At 41.2% G+C, this 24042-nt stretch overlaps 1 protein-coding gene across 2 annotated transcripts; it reads left to right on the top strand.

The window, feature by feature from the left end:
- The first annotated feature begins 1139 nt into the window (after positions 1 to 1139).
- Positions 1140 to 23003, top strand: HDAC11 (histone deacetylase 11). 2 transcript variants are annotated; one of them, XM_021544797.3, is made up of 10 exons: positions 1140 to 1240; positions 2788 to 2936; positions 4961 to 5061; positions 8843 to 8959; positions 10970 to 11012; positions 11157 to 11233; positions 12399 to 12461; positions 14329 to 14425; positions 17139 to 17317; positions 21107 to 23003. In XM_021544797.3, the coding sequence occupies exons 1-10, from the start codon at positions 1152 to 1154 to the stop codon at positions 21347 to 21349; spliced, it is 1158 nt and encodes a 385-aa protein (XP_021400472.2). In that variant the 5' UTR covers positions 1140 to 1151; the 3' UTR covers positions 21350 to 23003. The 2 variants fall into 2 exon arrangements, with proteins under 2 accessions (XP_021400472.2, XP_021400473.2); XM_021544798.3 differs by lacking the exon at positions 1140 to 1240 and adding an exon at positions 3858 to 4105 and having other exon boundaries at positions 2870 to 2936.
- Positions 23004 to 24042: the final 1039 nt, after the last annotated feature.

Genomic DNA, 24042 nt, shown 5'->3' with positions numbered 1-24042 from the left:
ATTAAAAGATAATGTCAAAGCGATAGAATGTTTTTGTGGTGTTATGGTCTCCTGCTGCTAAATAAATACCAAGGTGAAGCCCAGGCATCCATCAAAACTGAATGCCAAGCCAAAGCCAATATATTTGAAAAAAAAAAAAAAGACATTTATCAGGGACTCTTATAAAGCAGTATTACTCCTCCAGTGAAAAGAGTGCTTCTGGGCATTCATCCTGGGATTCATAGATACTGCTCCTATTGATGGACTATTTTTCATCATATTATTGATTTAGCTATACAACTGTGTAAAAATGCTTGTTATATATATTCAGGCAGGATTAGTTAACTATGCTTAGAAATGGGGTTTTGACGTCAAACTCTTTTCTTGTGCGCCTGAATTCAGTGGTGTTGTCCCTGGGGTGAATCCTGACCTGTCAAAATCATTAACAGTTCTGTGTGGCAAGCACATTTCTCTCCCTGTCAGGATTTTTCATAGAGGTACACAGAGAGAAATGAAAGAGAAAACAATTTCTATTTCTGCTCCTTGTTTTTCCTATGTGGAATGTGTTTGGAGAATTGTTTACCTGGAGTGAGTACTTGATTGGATTCTGGTGAGGATCGTTTGAGCCTGATAGCCAATGCAATGCAATGCAATGCAATCCACTTGTGTCTGGACTCTCAGGATCACGAGTTGTGTTTAGAGTTAGAGTTACAGAAAGGAGTATGTAGTTTTAGCACCGTCCTTTTATATAGAGTTAGAGTTACAGAAAGAAGTATGTAGTTTTAGCACCGTCCTTTTATATAGCGTATTAATGTATTTTAGCCATAGTTATAATAAAGAAATTATTCAGCCTTCTCAATTGAGTCAGACATCGCCATTTCTTCCCATTGGGTTCGCCTGCATTTACAACAGTTCCGCTGCTGTTAGGTAGGATCACTGTTTCACCTTTGCTTTCTTCACCGTGCTGTAGACCTACTAGCACCTACCGGTACGAGCTGTCAATTCTATTTTACAGAGAGGATGGTATTTTCCTACCCAAAGACACCGTTAGTGCGGGATCGCCTCGAGGCCGTTGCGTTTCCCAGGTCAGCCCAGCGGCTCGTCCGGCACTTCCCTTCAGCGGCGCCGCCGGAGGTGCACGCCGCGGCCCGCGGCGCAGAGCCGCCGCTCCCATGTACGAGCCGGGGCTGGCGTGGGCCCGCCCCGGGCCGGGCGGGGCCGGGGCCGCCCCTTCCCTGCGCGGCCCGGCGGAGGCGGGGATGTGAGTACGGGCAGGGGCGGCCGCGGGGCCCGGGGACAGCGGCGGGACGGCCCGGGCGGGACGGCCCGGCCTGCACTGCCCGGCCTGCACTGCCCGGCCTCGGGGCCACCGAGCCGCAGGGCCGGGCTGGGGCTGCGGCGGCGCCCGGAGCCCCCGCGGGCCCGGCCCGGCCCCGCCCCGGCGGGAGGAGCCCCTGGGAGCCCCTGGGAACGCGGTGTCCCTGGGAGCGGGGAGTCCATGGGAGCGGGGAGCCCCTGGGAGCGGGGAGCCCCTGGGAACGCGGTGTTCCTGGGAGCGGGGAGTCCATGGGAGCCCCTGGGAACGCGGTGTTCCTGGGAGCGGGGAGCCCCTGGGAGCCCCTGGGAACGCGGTGTTCCTGGGAGCGGGGAGCCCCTGGGAGCCCCTGGGAACGCGGTGTTCCTGGGAGCGGGGAGCCCCTGGGAGCCCCTGGGGACGCGGTGTCCCTGGGAGCGGGGAGTCCCGCCGCGAGCACCCCGGGCTCCGGAGCAGTGCTGCTGTTTTCCGGCCGAGGCTCCGGGCCCCGCTGTCCCAGCACCTTCCCCAGAGGCCGCCTTGCATCGCGGGGAGGGCCGCGGGAAGGCTCGGGGAGCCCTGGCTCGCAGTGTGGGCGGTGTGTAGGCGCCGGGCTGCGGGTCCTGGGGAGAAACCTCCATTGTCCTCGTGTTTCCTTTGGCTTGCTTCTAACAGGGTTTTCAAAGGGTGTTTCTGAACGTGTTCAGGCTGGAAATAAGGGTGTTTCTGTTTGTATTGTTCACCTGACAAAAAGACGCTTGTGTCTTGCACAGTATGTGGCAAAGCCTTTTCCATACTTGGCATTTCGGGGAGCAGGAGAGGCCTCGGCATCTGTTCTCTCCAGTGACGAGAGTTTGGGGCACAGAAGGCAACCAGCAGGTGGTGGAATAGGCTAAGTGTGAACGCAGAATCCCATCTCAGCCTTGGTTTGTCCTCCTGACCCACGTGTGCACACTGGTGTCCACAGACAATTGGTGTTTGTTTTGTAAACACAGAGCATTTAATAAATACTGGTGGATTGGCGAATGGCTTGTGAAGGAGGGCTGTGACCTGGCTTTGCTGTGTTTCCTGGTATTGGGAAAATAAAATTATTTGGAGGGGTAGGCAAGGAAAATATTGGTTAAAGGTTACAGGTGTGGCATCTGGTTCTGTCCTCTGCAAGTAAAAACCTAAGGCCTATTAGTTTGCTCAGGTGGTCACAAAGTAGTTTGTTGCTTTCTAGGAAAAGAGCATAGAAATCTTTCCAAGCTTCTATTGTTAGAAGCATCATGGTTTGTGTTTTGATACAGAAATTAAAATAGTAGTCTAGTCTGGGTGCACCTTTGAAGGTAGAGGTGTTGATTGACACATTTGGAAAGACGAGGGGAGAGAACCAAATGTTGCCATTTTTCTGTTGGAATTACCATATTTTGAATTACAAAGTCGGTATCAGGGCTAATTTGTAACTTGAGCCTTCAGTGTCAAACTGGTAGATGAGTTTTGAAGTGGTGACTGGTGTGTGTTTGCTTGCCAAGGCCTCACAGGACGGAGCTGTACGAGGATCCCCCATTGGGATGCTGGCCCATTGTGTATTCCCCAGACTACAACATCACCTTCATGGGACTTGAGAAGCTGCACCCCTTTGATGCAGGGAAATGGGGGAAAGTCATCAATTTTTTGAAAGGTAAAAACATAACAGAAGGTGTCTCTTAAACCAACATTTGCACAAAATCTAAAGAAAATTATGTGGTTAGTACAGACTTGTATTGGGCTTTTCAGAGACCTGAATTGCAGTGTGTGGCTTCCTATAGCCTTGTGCTTCCTGCCTTTACACCTGGTGTAGCAGGAGCTGGGGCATTCCTGTGGCTGGTGAAACACCAGGTGTTAATGATGATGTAACTTACTCAAGCTGGACTGCACACAGAGCTCCTCAGGCTGAGGGAGAAGTGCTGCTGTAGCACTTTAGTCCTTTCTTCAGCAGCCTCATCCTATTGCTCTGATAATGTTTAGAAAGAGCTTTGAGGTCCTTCTGGTACAGGCAGAGCTTTTTATGATGCTTCTAATTATTGCTGTTTAAACCATTTGTAGGATACAGGTAGAAATGCATTAAGGAGATAGAAATGTAAGATCCAGGGGCAGGATCAGGGCTTGTGAAATCTTGTAATCTCTTTATTTAAAGCAAGAACTTGCTCATTGAGGGTAAAAAAAAAAAAAAGGCTTTTTCTCTTTCCAGGACAAAGGCTGTTGTTTGTCCCAAAGCCAGACCTCTTTTTATGTGGGCCTTATGACTCCTTCAGCTGATGATCCTTTGCAGTTCAGGATTGCCCTTCCCACTGCAGGCTGACTTTTATTCTTTTAACTGAGGTCAAATAATTTTAACACTAATAACTTAGTAGCTGAGTTTTGGCTTTTTCCTCTACCAACCTTAAATAATTTAGTGCTGTGTTCCACAACACTTTTCTTAATTGATCAGAACTTTTGCCTTTCTGTTTCTTCTGTGTAAAGCCTTTTCCTCCAGCTCCTTTTCTGTGACACGTCTATTCTCAAGTGTCTCAAGCTTTCACAGAAAATCAGTTTTCCCAATTGTTTCACTGTCCTTTGAAAGGAGGAAGAAGCCCCAGGATGCCCCAGAGCACTTGGTTTGCTGTGGCTGTGTAGCAATTCCTGGCAACAGCTGACCCTCCCCTGTGCCTTACCACTGAGCAGATCAGCAGCGAGCATCTTTGCAGAGTCCCTTCCTCCTGGAGGAGGAAGCTGGCAGCAGTTTGGCTCTGTGTGACACCACTGCATGAATGAATTGTTCCTCAAGCCTCAGTCAGGAGAAACAGGAGCTGGCCAAAACAAATGTCGCAGGTGCTGTTCTTGTATAACACTTCAGAGCAAAATCTCTCACTTGTCAGAGTTGTTTTCTTTCTCCTCCAAGTATAAAATTAATGAAGAGATACAGGCTTAGGAGGCTACAACTGTGCAGCAATTAAATATCAAAATTTCCCTGGGAAGATTGCTGGGATTCCTTGTAGTTGTTTGTAGTGATCATGTGCGCTCATCCTGAATTCTTGGAGGAACTTGCTCTTAATAAAACTAAGTCTTAAAATAATCTTTCAGTCTCTAAGGATAAGAATTAGTAGCTGCTCTTTGTTTTTCATTGAAATTAGACTGAGGTAGGGGCTAATAGAAATATCCTAATTAAGCTTATTTGCTTCTGTGAACATCCAAGCCATCACTTTGTTTTGAATTTTGATTTATTACTTTATTCTTCTGTGATTTAGGGGATTAAATCCTAGTATAAAGTGTGGGATTTCTTAAAGCACGTTAAAATAATGGTGGCTATTTGATGGTGCAAGCACCAAAATTTCCCCAGTACACCAAGCCCTAAACTGTGAGGAGTGGTGTAATTCCTGTGTATGTTCATCCTCTGTTGCTGCCTGTCTGTCCTTTCAGTTCAGAGAAGAACTTCCCATGATCTTAGCACACTCTGAAGACTTCTCAAATCAATATTTCTCAAATACACACTACCTGAACAGCTTACCCGTGACACAGGGTGTGTATTTGGAAAATTTTCAAACTATGAGCAACCTAAAGTCATTCCAGCAGTAAATATGACAGAGGAAGTTACCACACCGAGATCAGAGCAGAGTGTTTGGAGGGGGGACATGGGGAGCTAAGCAGTGCTGTACAATGCCAATTTTTATTTCTCTCCTGTTGCAGAAGAAAAACTAATTGCAGATGACTTGATTGTGCAGGCACGGGAAGCGACTGATGAAGATCTCTTGGTTGTTCACACCAGGCGCTACCTTAATAAATTAAAGGTGCTGTACCTGTTCATATGTTTTTCCTGAAAACTGTCCAGAGTGATTGTCAAAGGCAGTGGGTGTCTTGTACAGTTGTTTTAAATCACCCTTACAGATATAGAATGGTATCTTTTGATCACACTGATTACATAGTTATTGAGAATACTGAAAGAAAGCCACAAAAATATTGGGCATTTCACACTACAGAGGGGGAAGAGGGTCTACCATATTAAATAGGTGACCTGAAAGGATATTTCAGGGAAATTAAACAGACAAAATTAGAATGTCTGAGATGTCAATAATATTCTTGTTAGTGCCAGGGTTTTAGTGTTGAGCAGAGCAAGTTTTGTTGCACTGTGATAAAATACAGTTCTGCAATTGAAAATACAATAGAAACCACTAACATGGGGGTACTTTGTTGGATGTTTTCCAATGCAGGGATTACTTTATGGGGTTTGGGGTTATGTGATCTTGACAGAGCACATGTGTAGGGGTTCTGTGGTCAGTCTGCTGGGGGAGAAGTACTGGCTTCATAGTCAGACACTGCCTGGATCAGTGGAATATGGAGAGAATCAAAAGTTTGGTGTAAGGACATAACCAAGCACATTCTCTGTTGTGAAGGTTTCCAGAGCCAGCTCACACAGGACCACGGGGGGATGAAGAACATTCCTTGTATATTTCTAAAGGAAACATCAGTTTGTTTAACTTTGATGTAACTCTAAAGCATAAACATGTGAGATTTCTGGTTCTGAATCTATCCAGTCATCTGTGGGTGGAACTGGGTAGTAGATGAGTGCAGCTGACTACTTTTACTTGGCAACTCTGCTTGGAGGGCAGAGAATGGATCTGTAAGAAAAAAGAATCTTCCATTTCGTAATTCAAAAGAAGTTATTTTGCGTTACCCATGCCCTTCCACAGTGGGAGAGTCCTTGGATTGCTATTTCTGGAATGTTTTATTTTTCTGTATAAGTGATCTGTTATTTTTGTGAACTTTTTCAAGCTTAACTGCTTTTCTGAGTTCTCTTATGCTTCTTCATTCTGTGTTATGAAGTTACATGCAATTTCATGCATCATTAGATTTGATATTATTGCAGCTATTCTTGATATTGAACTTTTATTCCATAGAACCACCCACCTCTTTTTACTGAATCACTTCTTTGAAGCAGGGTTTAATGTGCATAGCTCAGATTGGAATGCAATAATATTTTTAGTACCTATGGGATGGCTTCACTTGTATAACTTGTGTTTTGTGGTGAAGATCAGCACTGTTGTGTGTATCCAGATGGGATTAACTGGGTGTGTCCTCTCTCCCGTTTCTTGAGAGAGTATTTCCTGCAAGTGTAGGAACTGGAAGATGTTGTATTGGTCACCCTAGCAGATTCCTGCCAAGCAGCAAAGATAAAAGTGCTTAGCTGCAAAAGCAAAATAACATCCTTGACATGCAAAAGCCCTGTGAAAGCTCTTTATTGCCTCATCCAAAGTCTACTGTGCTGTTTTTCTTTTAAATCCAGACAAATAGGTATAAATGGTATAGTTTTATATTAGATCAGCTGGAAAGAGTACAAAGTTGCTTGCCTTTCTCAGAATGCCCAGGTCTCCTAAAATAATGGATCACTTGAGTGTTCATTTAAAATCTGGACATGAATTTGGTAGGAAATTGCCTACACTTGCAAGAGAAGGTGGTGATTGGTGTCTTAGCAGCAGCTGAAAGGCCAGCTGAGCCTTGGCAGAAGAGAAACAAAAAGGTGTGCACAAGGTACTTCTGCTGCTGGAAATTAGGTCTGTATTGGCAGGAAGGGTCCCCCTGTTTCCCTTCTCGGTCCTCACAACAAAGTCTGGCCTTTTTAATTGAGGTGATTCCCCCTCAGTTATTCCTCTGAAGAATTTAGATCTCTGAGGTAGTGACTGGACTGTGGGTAGCTTGCTTGCAGTATTTTTCCACTTGCTATCTTTTTCTAGTGTTATGTAAAATAGTAATTTCTTGCGTGTCAGCATTCTGACCTTTGGGAAGGAGGTAGGTAGGCAATGAGGTCAGAGCCAGTTTCTGACTGTGCATTTCCCTTTATATTTATGAGAAGTTCTATGGTAACAAATGTGAACAAACACTGAAATGGAAATGAGGATAAAGCTGGTCTGGGAATTTGTTGTGGGGAGTGCTGGAAAGCAAAACCTGCACACTGAAGAAAAAAAGCATAAAACATTCCACAGATTTTCAGTCACTAAGTGGAGAAGCATTTCCCTTCACCTGTAGCTGCCCTCTTGAACCCCCAGACTTTGCTCCCAGTGGGTGACTCTCCCCATCTCTTGGAAATTGCTAATCCCAGTTCAGGCCCAGATGTGGGCAGTGAGTGGCAACAGGAATGGCCCCAGCTGTGGCCAGTGAGCCTGGGAGCCAAAACTCCCACCACACCAGGACCTATCACCTCTACTTAAAAACCTGCAGCTGCATAATTGTTGGTTTGTGTCCTGATTGCTCCCACTTCTCCCTGTTGACATTAATCTTATTTTAAACTTTGTTAAAACTTTGTCATTATCGTTCACATCTGAGTCAAATCCATTTTTTATCCAAATGTGACCTTTTCATTTCCATTTTAGAACAACAGGATTGAATATAGTTTTTAGTAATTTTTTAATAATGTGTTTATTCAAAAGCTAAAATGTCTTGCAAAGGGGCTTTATCAAGATTGACTGTACTAAAAATAATTAAAGCATCTTATGATGGGCAGCTGATAAGATGGTAACAGAATAAAGTCTTGCAAATATAAAAGTAGAGAGATTTTGAAATTAACTGTTGGCAAAATATAGTTAGGGCTAAGGCACTTCATGAACAATGCCACCCCTTCACCTACCCAGTAGTACCTGATAATTGAAATATTGGTAACTGGAAAGTTATTTTGAGTATCAGAGGACCCTGAGATGAGGATGTGATTGCCTTTGGTTCAAATTGCCCACCTGTACATGCTGCCAGCTATGAACAGCTCAGGAGTGGGGCAGCCAGTGCCTTTAGTCTCATTACAGTTCCTATTGTCACAGAAAATAGGATCTGTTCAGACTCTTTGTACATTGTGGCAAGTCCCTCAGTGTTTCATTACTGGTTGGACAGGTACATTCTTGCTTGTGACTTAGGCTTTGAAATATATTTAGCAGTCTTATCACTGGTAGCAGTGTTAGTGGAAGTTCTTTGAAGTAATCAATGTGTTTGCAAAAAAAAAGCATTTGCATATTGCAAATATTTTGTGTTCTAACCTTGAAGACTTTTGAACAAAATGTTTCCTTGAAACGTTTTCCAGAAGTGTTTAATATGTTAAATAAATTTTAATCAGTTCTCTATGCTAAAGTTTGTACTGTGTGTTCACTTAAGTGTTTGAAATTCTTAGTTCAATTGTCTGTTTGTTTGTATTTGATTCTCCTTGATACATCCTTTTGATTCCACACAGGAATAGATATTTTACGTTTGAACAATATATCAAGTGTAGATGAAGGGCATTTTACAATTCTTCCTCTCATTCTGAGGGATGTTATATTTTCTGAAATACTACCTTCCTGAAAAATTGCTGATTTATTACAGTTTGATACTAAAATCTGGAAAGTGATTATTCTCATAGTTAAAAATTTGAGGATGGACCTGCTTAGAGATCACTAATAAGAACTGGTGTGGTCACTTTCATCTAAAAATACTAAAACTCTTCCTAAGGACCCGTGAGCACCTTTTCAGTAAATAACAACTAATGAGAGAGCTAAGTGTCATCATCATCAATCCACGATACCTTAATTGGAACTGTCTTTTTCCCCTTTGCAGTGGTCATTTGTTGTGGCTACAATCACGGAAATTCCACCAGTTGCCTTTCTTCCCAATTTCATTGTTCAGAGAAAAGTTCTGAAACCTCTACGAACCCAGACAGGAGGAACAATAATGGTAAGGTGCTCTTGATCCACTTTTATCATGTTTAAATTTGCTCATTAAACACTGTAAATCTGTTGTGGTGTTTCTATAGCTGAGATTGTCAGCCTTGGACAGTGCTGCCATGCCAGATACAGGAGCAGGGTTTATTGCACCTCCTAGATGTCAAAGGTGAGTTAGGCTGGGAAATATGAAAGTTAAACCAACTTTTTTTAAGGACTGTTTAAGGATTTGAATTCTGAAAGAACCAGCTGGGTTCTGGATAAGTCTTTAGATGTATTGGATTGTGGTGATAGGCCAGGTAACAAAAGTGCTGCCTCCTTCAGTAGGCGTGAACTGGCAAAAGCAGAGATGGGGAGGAGGAGGGAGAAAGAATTTCATGTAGTTCAAGGTGTTTAAAAATGTTTGGTTGTCACTCAGAGCAGGTCCTGCTGAGCAGATACCTGCAGAGTTTCCTCTCATTACAGCCCTGCTATCACTGCAAGATTGTCACAGGAATGAAGGCAATGGTTTGAGAGAGGAACTTGGGAAGAATTTAGAGCTTCCTGATGCTCTGCCTTGGATATTCTTGACAGGAGCTCAGTGTGTGTGAAGCCTCTTTCAGCTTGCTTCGAGCTAGGCAATACTTTTCTCAATGCTGGTGATGTTTTTCACTGTGCTGGTGTTACCTTTAACTCCCAGGTGTGTGTTCATCAGTTAGAAATGTGCTCATGTAGAGGAGGCACCTACCAATGGTCTGGTTTTTCTTATGGCTTCTGAAACACAGATGCCACTCCTGGGATTCATTTTGCACTTTGGGATTCATCTTGAGGCCATGTGCTGTTATTTTTACCTTTTTTTTCTTTTAATTTTGAGGAAATAGGAGTGTACTTCAAAAGCAATTTTGATTCATCAGACAATAAAATTTATACAGTACAAGTCAGAAGTGCAATTTTCTGCTATTCCTGATGGGCTTGTTTATTACAAAAATTCCTGTTGAGTTTCTCTAGTTTTTAATGATATTTTAGCAATATGGGAAGATTGGGTTTTGGTGTGATCCCTAGGAAGTGTGATAAATTGCAGATAATGTGTTCTCCCTGGGACTTAATGAGTTTTATAGTTCAGAAACTGCAATCTTTCCCCAAGATCTAATTTGTGTAAGTTGGCATGATCATAGCAGGATCATGTTCACCATGCCAATAGTTGTTCTAATACTGAATTAAAACCCCTTAAATACAACTATTGGTTAGAAAGATTTCATAACTATCCAAACTTAATTTTGGATATGATGTGTAATTTTTTTTCCATGACTATGGACCAAAAAGAAATCAGTTTTAAATGTTTTATTTCCCCCCCTTTTTTTTTTTTTTTTTTTAATTGTAACTAGTAATATCTTGAAGTAATATTACTTTTAACAGACCTGTTAAGGAATGCTGCACTTAAATGCTTGTTTGACTCTTCCTGGCCAAAATAATCAGGATTTTCAGTTAAAAGCCTTATCTATCTCTTTTCTGTCAATACTTTCTGTTCCCTGAATGTCAGTTGAGTTCAAAGGAGAGATAACAGGCATGGTTTTCCTTTACTGGAGGGGAAAAGATCAATAATAATCTATACCCCGTATGTTCTATAATATAAAAAAACAGAAGAAACACCAGGACAGTTCACAATGGAGCACTTGTCTGGTCCCATCCCCTGCTGGAAGAATGGTTTTTTAATGTCTGTGCTCCAGGATTTTGAGCTTACATTCCTCTATTAGTGCATCAACAGGAATGACATCAGGAGCCATAATTTTTTACTCCTCCCAGCACTGCTCTTTCCCTTTTCCAGCTGCCAGAGAAGGAAATACAGATGAGTAGCAAATACTCTTTCAGCTCCTTATGCTGAGGGTAGTTTTGTCAGGGATTGTACTCGGGGATCTGGTTCAGTGGCAAAAGATCTGAAAATTGCACAGGCATGTCAGAATGCTAGGAGTGATTTGGAGTGCAAGCCAAAATTAAGTGTTGCCGCATTCATTTATGGAATTGCAACTTTATTTTTTTTTTTAAGGCAGGAAAGCTTGCTGTGGATAGAGGCTGGGCCATCAATGTGGGTGAGTACAAATTCAGTGATACCCTAAATAGTGTGTTAAAAGCATCTGATTTTCATTTACATCTCTTTACAAAGCCCATCAATGTTTTTAGTAGCTGGCTTTTTAGTATGTAGCTTTTCACCCCTTCAATGTTTGCCTGTTCAGGGGGTGGTTTCCATCACTGCTCCAGTGACAAAGGGGGAGGATTTTGTGCATATGCTGACATCACACTGGCCATCAAGGTAAGAACTGCTCTTAAACCACTGTTTTCTGCTGTTTGTACAAATGGAGGAGCAATCCACTAATTTATATCCTAATAAGAGAAAAATGAAGCCATTTCCAGATGGGCAGGAATGGGGATTTGGAGAGCTGTAAAGTGGAATGGAAGAGTTGCAGGGGTCAGAATTATCAAGGCAAATAGGCATCAGTGTAATTGCTTTGATAATATTGTCTTGCAAAAACCACTCCAAATCAAATCAGATGGATTTCTGATATCCTCAGTGATAATTCTCCTGGCCTTGCAGGTGAACCTGGACATTCCACATTGATTTCAGTGGTGACAGTCAAGACAAATGCAGAGACAAAAACCCCCTCTCTGAATCAAACTGCACCGTACAGGGCTCAGACTGGTTCAGATTCATGAATAAAAGTGTGAGTGACTCCAGAATAGTCACCAAAAGGAAATGAATACATTTGGTATTTAGCTGTTGAATGGCTGAAGTAAGAGCCTTCTGCAATTAGGGCTTATTTTTATCAAATGAGCTATGGTATATTTGTATACTAGAATATTTATAACGTATCAGTAATAATCAAACACTAAAGAGCTCTAATGATTGCAGCACACCATGTGACATAACATCCTAATTTCTGTACATGGTAATTTGCAGAAAAGTAATCCACAGTGTTCTTTTTTCACCTACCATTAAAATACAGATTGAGAAATTATGGTGGGTGACAGTTCGTACAAAACCTTTGGGTTTTACCATGTCTATATTAAAGATGGTAACTTAGCAGCAAAGTTAAGACTAAAGAAGTAAAAGCCATTTTTTTTCTTCCCAGACAGAATAAGAAATTAATTCTGTCACTAAAAGTAGCTCTTAAGGCATGCAGTCCTTACATCAGCTTTTCCTAAACATTGAATTTTAAGTTGTTGGATGCTGTCACTATCAGCTCTGTGATCCCTGGGTGGGCCTGGCCTCCTTCTTTTATCTGGTGGAAAGATATAGGGTTTTTATTTTAATAAAAATTACCTTTTTATGTCAAATAATGAGATGTAATATTAAACAAATAGATGTGCCCTACATTCAAATTTCAACAATCATGCACTGTGCAATCTTTGAGCCTCCAGTTCAATATTTCATCTAACTTCATACATTTTTCCATGTTCATCCTTGCTTATTTATGCAGTTCTTATTTGAGAGAGTACAAGGAGTGTCTAGAGTCACAATTATTGATCTGGATGCCCATCAGGTGAGTAGTTTGCCTGCATTTAGTGCTGCAGATATTTTGCTTAAAATCAAAGTGTATGATAAACTTCTTTTTTTAATACAAACATGGAATAACAGAATACAAAGTTAATCAGAGATTATGAAAAACTGTGAAGAGTTGATTCTTCAATGATTTTGTGGCCCAAAAGGTTCTTAAGCCAGTTTAATAAAATTAACTTGAGTTGCAGCTCCATCCTGTGGCTGCATGTGAAATCCTTGCTGCATTGCACTCCCATGAGAAACAAGGATCTCTCCAGACACAATCCCAGCTGGTTCCCAATGCTTGGTCACTGCAGCAGCCTCTGCAGGGGAGGGATTTGACCTTCAGTGGTTTAATTTTAAGTCTAGCTTCAGGCTAATGAAGTACAGGATCCATCCCTCTTCACCTGGAGGAGTGATTTACTGTGAAACAGATCAAATCTCAGCTTTGGTGGGATTTGCAAAATAATTCCTGAAAGGACAGAAATGGTATTTTTAGAAAGGCAGTTAATGCACCAAAGTGATGTCCAGCCTGAGGCATTTCAGGTGATTTATTATGTGTAAAGAAACATTTTTACACAGTTCTGTGGTACTGAGGAAACCTAATGGCTGCACGTTTTTAATCTTCTCTCATTTCTCTTATGTGTCCTAAAATCACCATGATATCAGGACATAGATTATGCAGTAGAATGATATTTTGTGTTCATGGTTCTCTTCAGCCTGTCTGTCAGGCCATGGATTTGTTTTGTGCTATATGGGGGTAGTTTGGTTTTGAAAAGTTCTTGGAATGTATTTTGGTTTTCAGATGTGCTGGTAGTCTCAGTGTGCACATTAAAACACCTGTTGTTTCCTTTCTTTGGGGGATGAGAGGGTCTGGAGTAGCTCAGCAGATCCTGTTTAAGGATGCTGATACTCTCATCTTGTGACTGTTCCAATTGTTAGTGCAGTGGAGAGTTCCACCTCTCATAAGGAAATGGTTCCCCCAAAGGCTTTTGTATTCCTAGGCTTGTGTGAATGAACCATTTCTTTGTGGACCAAAGATGCTGAAGAAATAAGTGGAGTTGTCATTTGTCAGCATAAAAATGGAATTACAGCAGATGTGTCTATGGAAATATCTGTTTCTGTACTTAAGTGAAATTCTAGTGAGAGGAGCTGTGGTCCTTTATGATACACTGACTTGAACAAAATTATCTTAGTGATTGCTGTGGTAAAATGATTTTTATATTAGTGAAAATAAGTGAGAGCCAAAAGAATAGTATTTAAATTCAGAAATGGAAAGGGGGAACTATTCCAAGCGTGAGTTTTCTCTTGAGCATCCTTCTGCACATTCAGTACAATTTTTTGTAGGGAATTTCTGGTGTCAAACTATTGGGTTGTTAATGTTTGTAATTTTTCCAGGGAATATTTACCTCCCTAAGGTTTGAGTTATCAAGAGAGCTGTAGTCTGCTTTATTTATTCATTAATTCTTACATAAGAATACTCAGTATTCCTGCAGCAGTTTAAAGTGCCTTTTTCTTGCACAGTTGGAAGATGATAGATCTGTTTGGTGGCCACATTTGTTTTTGTGATGCTCTTGAGGACAATTAGCTTCTGATTTTTGCTTATTTTTCTTACATGTGTAATGAGAGCCATGCAAATTACCTTCAGAGAGACAAAGATTTTATTTGTGGTAATACCTGCAGTCTTCAGAACAATTCTGTCAAGCCCCCCAAAACTGCACACCTCAAAATAATCTCCAGGACTATAAATAAGAGAATGACACAGGAATTCTGAATATTAGAACTTCTGTAGTGTTAATGACTCTAGAATTTGCAATGTATTTAATTCTGTGTTGGCATGCTAGGAATAGCTAACTGTAAATTTCCTTCAGGGAAATGGCCATGAGAGGGACTTTATGGATGATCCTCGGGTTTATATTATGGATGCATACAATAGATATATTTACCCAGGTGATGGTTTTGCTAAACGTGAGTATAATCAAAATTCATCTTCCCAAATGTACCCAGACCTACTATGTTGTTATCTAACTTCTCTGTTTACTATTAAACTTCCTTGCAACACTGTTACCTAGGTTTCTTTTTTTAATGATTTTTAATTTCGCATCATTTTCACTGCTCACTATGATATATCGTAATAGTGTTCATGCTGTAGTATTTTCCCACACTTGAGGAATGACATTTTGGTGTGCAGGGTATGGGGTGGTGTCAGTGGATGTTGTTGGCAGTCCATTCCAGAGCTTGGAGCAGCAAGTTGAATAATCCTTTGATTTGAAGAGAGTTGTTAGAACTTCATTTTCCCCTTACATTACATTTATGAGAGGATTAGCTGATACTGAGTAAAAAGGTTTCATGTTCTTTTGAGAGTGAAGTTGTAACATATTCAGGTGTTGCCTTGCCAGTAGAACTTGTTTGATAAGCATGAAGGAAACAATCTGCATCTGAATGTGTCACAAGGTAGGAAACAAAGCAAGTCCTGGAACAGAACCATGGAATTTAAAGTTGGGAAGGCCCTCTGAGGCCGAGTCCAACCATTCCTCCAGCACTGCCACCAGTGACCAGTGTCCCTAAATGCCACATCCACACTGTTACATCCCTGCAGGAATGGAGACTTTCCCCTTCCCTGTCATCCCCACGTTAAGAGCTGGTGCTTGATTTGGTTTGTTGTGATTTGTTTATCCCTGCTGTGATGTGTCTATTGTGTCTTGTGACCTGCCACAATTAATTAGTGGGACTTTGATAATGGTTAAATTGGAATGTAAAAGCCCCAAGTTTATTTGGTCTTTGATTCTATTACAATGTCATTTATTACAAGTTTAATTTGTTCACTGAGGCAGGGAGTGCTGGGGGAGTTGTTCTGCTGTTGGATTCCTTCAGTGATGCTGTTGTTCTGGAAAATCTACTTCATTTGGATTCTTGACAAGAGTTAGGTGCAGTGCATTTCACTGCTATCTTTTGACTAGTAATAATACTAAGAATTGTAGTACTTCAAGGTTTTAAGCTAAAATATGACCATTTAAAGCACACCATGTCTGGAAGCAGACAAATTGCAAGCAAATATGGGGGAGTTTCCCCCAAGAAAAGTGTCCTTTTATTCATATATCACATGGCAGCATTTGAACAGATGGATTAAGACCAAAACAGAGTCAGTCCTTGCTAGCAAGTCTGAAGCACTGAGCTGCAGTACCACACTGAATTCCAGCATTCCCTCTCTGCAGATGAAGGATGAGGTGTACAGGGCTGGGCCGGAGCCATGTGAATATGTAGTTCCTTGCACTTCGCATAAGAATGTCTAAGTAGGATTTTTGTGGCTAAGGTCCTTAAACCCTTTCCAATAGGTGACCAGGAAGAGATGGGATCACAGGGGGGAATCTCCTTGTGGAGGAGCAGAGGCTTGAACGTGAGATTTTGGATCCTTGGGTAAACTCCAGCTGATGACTGTGTCCTTGGACTTCCTGCCTGTTTTTTCCAGGTTTTAGTGCAGGAATCTCTTCAACACATTTTTTGTCCCATGGGCTTCATTAAGGAGGGGGGAAAAGGGAGCAGCTCACCTTGCCGATGCTAAGCCATAAGCATATTGAGTCCCTAGGCAAAGCAGTGTGGAATTACACAGGCTCAGGAGGAGGAAGGAGGGATGAGGAATAGGACTGGTTCACTGAAGGGAAAATAGGAAAGACTGAAACTCTGAGAAACCATAAAGAAGCAAAAATATTTGAAACTAATGTTGATGCAATATAAAATAACAGGATGAAAAAGAAAAGCTTCACTGATGCTGAAAAAGATGTAAAGCAGAACAAAAGGCAGCAATCACAAGAGTAATTGTCATTCTGTGTGGAGGGTATTCTTGCACACTTGGTGGGGGCTGAATCCATATTTAAGATGTGAGACTCCACATCATTTAGTGTGAGAAAGAAGTCATGCCTTGGAACAGCTCTGGCATGGCTTTGATTAATTCAGGGGTAGAGTCACTCATCCCTCCATAAAAGCTACATAACTTTGGGTTTCTTTCCTTTACCTTCTCAGCCTTCATTTTCTACTTCTATTGCTTTATTCAAAGCATTAGAAATAATTTGATTTAAATTAAGAATTGATATTTGCTCTTCTGGTAGGATTTACAGGGTAAGAACATTAAATTGAAAATTCTTGGGGCAAAGCTGAATCTTGTTATACATTCATAAAGCAGTTCACATAAATTCATGATCCCTTGCTGTGAAGTTTTGAGTGTTGTGATAAAAATAAAACATCTTCATAATTCCTCAGTGATATTTATCTTGTTTTTCCTCCAGCTGTTTCCTCTGCAATAGCAGTTCATTGTTGTCTTTGCTTTATGCTTTATTTAGGTTACTTTTAAGTTAATAGTTTTCTGTATGATTTCTCTGCTGATTGGTGACTGGACTCGCAGATCAGCTGTTTCTCAATAACGTTTTCCATTTGCATCTAATTTTCTCTCTTCAATGGAATTTTTTCAAGGTCATTGTGCTTTACATTTGCTGAGAAAACAAACAGTTGAATAGTTTTCTTTAATTCTTTTATGTTTATTAATCCTTTAATGTTTCTGTGAAACTGCAATGTATTGAGAGAGCTTCCAAAAATGTATTTTTTTTCGCTTGCTTATCTAAATTGTGCATTTTCTTTCAGAGCAACGCTTTGTTTATTGAGCAGTGCTTGCTTTGTTGTCCCTCAGGTGCCATAAAACGCAAAGTAGAACTGGAGTGGGGCACAGAGGACACGGAGTACCTGCAGAAGGTGCACACCCACGTGGAGGGAGCCCTGAATGAATTCAAGCCTGACATTGTTGTTTACAATGCTGGCACGGACGTTCTGGACGGGGATCCCCTGGGAGGCCTGGCCATTTCCCCCCAGGTAGGTGACCTGCAGCAGCAGCTCCCCAGGCTGTCCTGTCACAGACACACATCTCCCTTGCCTCTTCTCCCTTCTCTCGGTGGCAGCAGCTCTCTCCACAGAGAGGAGACACAGCTTTCCCAGGCATTTTCCTGGGGAAGCCTGTGAGAAGATCAGAGAAAAGAATGAGAAACAATTCTTATCTTCACTTGCTGCACCTCTTGTTGTGCACATGTGGAATGTGTTATGGAGATTTGTTTACCAAAGGGTGATTTCTTGACTGGTCACTGGTGATGGTGTTTGGATTGATTGACCAATCTAGTCTGAGTGTATTGGACTGGCTGTAAGTGTGATGGGTTTCCTTATAGTATAGTATAACAAAGGATTAATCAGCCTTCTGCAATCATGGAGTCAGTGCTAATTATTACTTGGCTGGGGGCTTGCAGTGACATCTCTTCCTTCTTGTCTCTCCCGAGTCAGAATATTTTTTTTCTTCTGGTGCCTATTCCAGTATCATTCATCTTCTCTCTAAAATACACTGATTGCCAAAACCCAAACAGTAACCAGAGAGATACATATATTTTCACAGTTCACCTGACTTCTATTTTCCCTGCTTGGTTTGTTCTTTCTGTGATTCTTTTTTCTCCTCACATGTCAGTCACATTTTGCACTGTATTTCTTTGTCACCTGCCCCCAGTGTGTATCTTACACTTAATTTCTTCTGTAGTACTCCCAGCTGTTTTAAACTACCCTCATGGTTATAACAATTTTGTGCAGCCTGGCTGTGTATTCTCAGCAAATGAACAGTTATTTTTCTTTTCTTGATCTTTTTCTTTAGATACCAATAATTTCCTCAGTTTGCTACCAGACTTAAATTTTGGTTTATTCTGTAAAGTTTCATAGAAATTTGCTTTTCTTAAAATAAGCAAAAATTTACAGTCCTCTTATTTCCTTCATAGGTTTTTGTGATTCCTTCTCTGACAGTTCTTCTGTGCTATCTCTCTCCTGTTTCACATTTAGGTCTCTTTAATGGCCACCAGATCAATACAGAAAAGTGCTTGTTTGATCTGTGAGCTCTCAGATTCCCCTCTCTGAGGCCCCACTTGGTCTGTTCAGTTTTAAGTCTGTTCAGTTCTCTTGCATAAAGGAAGAGCTAAGGGGCTTGGACTTGGTTGGGACCTTGGAGAGGAGGTGGCCTGAGGTGTGAGGTGGGGTTTGATGAAGCAGAGCCCTCTGGAGAGCAGTGCATCCAAGGGAAGTGAAATGGCAGCTTGGTCATAGGGAGATACTTCGGATTTGCCTCTAAAAAAACCCCAAATTTCTGCACTTTGATAAAGAGCAGTGTTAACTGCCAAGAAAAATGTAGCTTGCTGGGTTCTGTGCAGACACAGAATGTGAAGATGGGAGAAGAAAGGTGAAGCAACTTCCCTGGCCATGAGGAGAGGTGAAAGGCATTCTTTGCAGGGCTAGAGGGAGCTCAGGCCTTTAGTGTCTGCTCTGAGGGCAGGGTTCTTGTCTCTGGTGTGCAGGCTTGAAATCCCAGGGCTGGAAAGGCATCGTGCCATCATTTGAAGAGAGTCCCTCCCTTCAAAGGTCCTTAGTCCAGACTTCAGTTCTGCTTCTGAAGATGTCACTTGTGTTTTAAGCTCCTGCTGCAGTGTTAGTTATGCTCAGAATGGGGCTCCTAAGAGTGCTCTGAGTGATGGTTTCCTAGTTCATGAGGCTGTAAAAAAGCCTGTGGTGCATCAGCTGAGTCCCTCTTCCCTTTGTTTGGAAGTGGGAGCTGTGCCAGGCTGTTGTTTTCCACAGTAATGTGGGAAAAAGCCCATGTTTTCCCCTCATCTCCTGCAGGCTTCCCCTGGAGCTGCTGGAGCAGTGAGGCTCCTGAGAGCAGGGGTTGCTTCCAGTTCTGGTGTGGGATAATAGTCCTGCCTCCACTGCTGGGTCCCCAGGGCCCTGCAGCTCCTTCTGTAATTCTGTTGCTGTCTTTAAGGATCTGTTTCTAATAGAATTCTTCAGTTTCTTTTGTCTTACTGTTCATTTGTTATTCCTGGTTCTTTCCCAGGGCTGTGTCAGACTGTGCGGTGAACAATATTCTTGGATGGTTTTACGAGATGCTTTTTTTTCTGCTACATTTGTATTTTATTCTTTCCCTTTACCATCTGTTTGTGGTCCAATTAATGGCAGGGTGTTATTTCCTGATGCTCTTCCACTCTTTCTGTAACCAGCCTGAGCAATGCATGTTCATTTTGAAACACTTCTGCTTCTTGAATTTTTTGGTTTTGCATTTGATTGCATTGTGATGCCTTTTGCCTTCACCAGCTTTGCAGTTATTTAAGTTTTGAGCTGTCCATTGTAAGCTGTTGTCAGTTGTTGTAGGATGGATGGGGACAAGAGATCCCTGCAGCCAGGGCTTGGAACTTGGGTTTATTGCAAAGGGTGCGGGTGCAGAGCCCTGCTCGGAGCTGCCAGCCACAGCTCAGAGCAGGCCCAAAAGAGCAAGAGAGAGGAAGTTGCCATTACAATACCATAAATCTTCTTCTCTACTGAATATTCCAATTTTCCCTAACCGATATAGTACAAGATACAAATCCTATAGCATTTACATACAGCCTATACGAATGATTACATTGCCATACTGTGTTACATTTTAAACCCTAAAAACTACTCTTTAGACCCCCTCTGCTAAGCTAGTAGGGTCTGCTCTGACTCTTGGACCTGTCTGCAAGCAGAGGGTATTATTTCATCAACAGGGGATTACCTTCAGCCGGCCATACTATTGTTTTCCAGTTGTTCAGTAACCAAGACTTGGTATCTCAAAGCTTGCATTCATTTCAGTCTTGCTTATAGTTTCCATATTCTCAAAATCTTTTGCCAGGCAATCATATTTATAAGGCTTTCCTGTTTCATCTTCCCCACCAAGTTGTGTTGCAAGTTTTTTGGTTTTGGTTTTTTGGGTTTTTTTTTGAGGAGTTCTAATGAGTTGTATGTATCTGGAACTCTCCTTTTACAAAAGTAGATTTTAATTCTATTCTCGCTCATTCCTGAAGTATTTTTCACCCTCATGTGCTTATTTCAAACCCAGAAGAGTCACATGCTGCTCTTGCCTGGATTCAATGACAGTCCAGTACCTCTTGGTCAGCAGTCTTTGTTATGTTTCAATTCCATACCCTTTTAGTAAGAAATTACTTAGAATTTATTTTCTTTTTATGGATTTGCCGTTGCTTACATTTTGCAACTTCCCCTTCAGCTATAGATTCTTGTTGCATTAACCACAGGCTCTTATTGCAGAAACTGGTACTTAAAATTCAGCCAGTGATTGTGAACGTGTAAAACTTGATTTAAATTTTGGGCTTTTCTGTAGGATTGTGAAATTTTGATCAAGTTACTAAACTTTTGACAGACAGTGCTGTGCAAGTTGAGCACAAATCAAAGCATTGTGAATTCAGAGAGTCTTTCCTAGTCTCAATTCCTCACCTGGGAAGTAGGTGTCAAATTTGCAATCAGTTTAAACTTTAGGACCTTTGAGTTGGAGTTCTTGTAGGAATTTGTACTAAAGACTATTATCTGTGGTGTCCTCTAAAACAAGCCAAGGATATTTGCCTTGCTGGGGGCTTTTGTGATTGGGTTTTTTTAATGATTTGGCATGCAAAGCAGCTAACAGGACTTCTAAATGAATTTTTAATTGCTCCTGTAAGCTGTAAGGCTTAAACACTAAGCAAGCATCCGATACCCTAAATCCATAAAGCCCAGGTTAGAAGTGAAGCATTGTGTTGCTGTCGTTTATTTTTTGCTGTGGTGGCCTTGCAGGGCATTGTGAAGAGGGACGAGGTGGTGTTCAGGGCTGCCAGGAGCCGCGGGGTCCCCGTGCTGATGGTGACGTCTGGGGGGTACCAGAAGAGGACGGCGCGGATCATCGCCGACTCCATCCTCAACCTGCACGGCCTGGGGCTCCTGGGCAGGGAGCGCCCAGCCTGGGCTCCCGGCACTCCCAGCCTGGATCCCATGCCTAGAGACTCTGCCGAGGACTTGAGCAACTTGTCACTGCAGTGACAGGTCACTGAATGTTGGTCACATAACCCAGAGGCAATACAGAGTAACTCTGTCTAACTCCTGAATTTATCTTGAGCTAAGGCAACGCATCCTTTTAAACTAATTGAGATATGCACTCAAGGATACTGTCTTTGTGTCTAATATTGCTGTAGAAAGCTTAATTTGCTTCTCTGATTAAAGAAGTATGAGTATGGGGTGGGGGGGGGTCTGTTATGTTGGAAGTACTATGCAGTTGGTATCCAAAGACTGTCCCAGACCTGTTTCAGATGGTGCAGCATGGTCTGAGGTGGGAGGAATATGGACTAAAACTACTGTTTTATGGGTTTTTTTAAATACTGCATTTTATTTATTGCTTTTTAAATTGCAATACTGTTATAAAACGAGTTCTGTGCAGACTTCAACTGTCAGTTTAACAATAAAGGGAAGTGCAATACTGTAAAAGCCAGGGCAGTTTGTTGATGGCTTTGAAGCTGAAGCAGTTTGAAGGAATGTTAGTAAATTCATAGTTTATTCCTGTTGTTGATAGTGACTTAAATATTGCTCATAAACACCTTGTGAAATAGAATATGAAACACCTTTGGCTCCATATGCAAATGAGCCATAAGGGCTCACCATTACCAGTTTGGTGTTCCAAATGAGCTCTGCATGTGACAGGCAGTAGTTCCTATGCACTGTAACTCACAGACAGAGAAACTACAGTCCGATGAAAACTGATCTTACAGTTCTCAGCATCCCTGCAGAAAAAAACATGTAGAAATATAGGCTATCTTATTATTGCCAGCTTGCCATGTATGAATCAGCAAGGAGTCGATTTAAATTATTTTTCCCCAACTACTGCTGGTTTTCACTGGCTCAGAGATCAATGGTACTTCTAGTTGCAATCATGGTAAGCAAATCCTTCATTTTTCTTATTCATTGAGGAATGCAGTGACATTTCTACATTAAGATAATGTGCTAACTTTATGTAGAGCTTTTAGGAGCATTTCAGAAAAAAATAGTGTATTCAAAGCAAATTCAGTTGCACGACCTGGGAAGTTTGGCTTTTTTCAAGTTGGTATATTTTGCATTAGGTACTATTTGTAGCAGTGGGTTGTAAATGTATTAAACTGTATATTTTGCAAGAGTTTTTATAACTTTCACTGATTTGTAATACAAGTTTTATGTTGTATTTAGGTTGGAGCTGTCCTGTGAGGGAGCACCAGGATTTTCCTTTTAGTAGAGTTGTTGTGTAAACTGTTTAAGGAATGTTTAATTCTAATCCTAATACTTACCTCATTTAGTATTCATGTTTAGATCATGGGGTTTGTCCATTGTATGAATTGCACAACTGCTATAAATACCTTATTTAAACCAGATCTGACCTATTGCACTAAGCTTGAGTTGCTACACTGGGATTAAAGAGCACTTTTAAATTTCTTACTAGAAGGACCATCAGAGTATGACTAATGTTGAGATTTAGTTTTTCTATACTGTTTGACATTACTGAAAGATGTTGTTATTCTTTCATATAATTTTTATAAAATTCTAGATTACATTTCTATGAACTAAACCCCCATCATAGCACCATATGGTCTTTCCCCAAACATTTGCTGTCTGTGTTAACATGTTTCTATAATTTACTCTCAGTGGAGATTAAAATTATGTTGAAAAATGATGACTGACTTCTTGTCACTTCACATGGATCTTAGCTGTCAAAAAGCTTGACTGGAGCAGTTTATTGAAAAGATAAGAAGATGTACTTTTCATATTTAAAATGTGTCTGAAACTACAGTGAGTCTCAAGGATGAGTAGTACAAGGTTTGTCAGCAGCTTCTCTGAGAGTTCAGTGGTGACTCCTTGAAGAGAGCTTGCAAGTTTTGTGTCTGAATACTTTTTGAGATGTCATTATAAGGGGTTAAAGTTCCAAGTTCTAAATCCCAAGTTCTATTTCATTACCTACCTTGTAAGTCCTAATCCAAGTATTTTAGTATTATAGGTGTTAAACTGGTAACTGAGCTTTTGATAAGGCTGCAGTAGTTTTAGAGGCTTTTTATAAATCAATATCTTTTCAGAGAGCTGAATGTTTGCAGTAGAGCCTGCTGGCTCTCAGGCTCGCCTGTGAAATTTCTGATAAGCAGCAGACACATTGATTGCATTTCAGTGTTCATTGTAAAGTTACAATTAGAAAACATACCAGTCCTACATATTTTCAAAAATGTGGTGTTTTAATACAGAAAAGGAAGAACACTGTGTGTGGAATTTTATCTTTAAAAGTTCATGTCTCTTACCATATATATATATATATATATATATATATATATATATATGGTATTCTGTCCTTTAATTGGGTTCCTCTGCTGCAGTCATCTCTGTTAGATGAATAAATGAGTGCACAATGCTTTCAAAAGATGAAATTATTAATCATGAGCTGTTTAAATGGACTGTAAATATGGCTGGTCATGTAGGCTATCACAAAAATTATACAGGAGCTAGAGACATGTCAGGGGCTGAGGAGCTGGAGTCTGACAGCTTGAGAGTGTTTGAACTACCGATAAATAACTCATGGAGGGAGAGGGAGGCTGCAAATGCTAGAAAATTTTTTTGGCAAGAGGTTTCCAGAGGAAAATTGGCTTGACCTATATAAAAAAGATATACATTTCACTAAGCCATTTTAGTGTTAAAAACCATTTCATCTGTTTACATTTCCTTTGAGT

The sequence above is a fragment of the Lonchura striata genome, chromosome 12, assembly GCF_046129695.1.
Source record: "Lonchura striata isolate bLonStr1 chromosome 12, bLonStr1.mat, whole genome shotgun sequence".
NCBI classification, from domain to species: domain Eukaryota; kingdom Metazoa; phylum Chordata; class Aves; order Passeriformes; family Estrildidae; genus Lonchura; species Lonchura striata.
The sequence above is the reverse complement of the archived record's forward strand: the minus strand, read 5'-3'. Positions and strand labels throughout refer to the sequence as shown.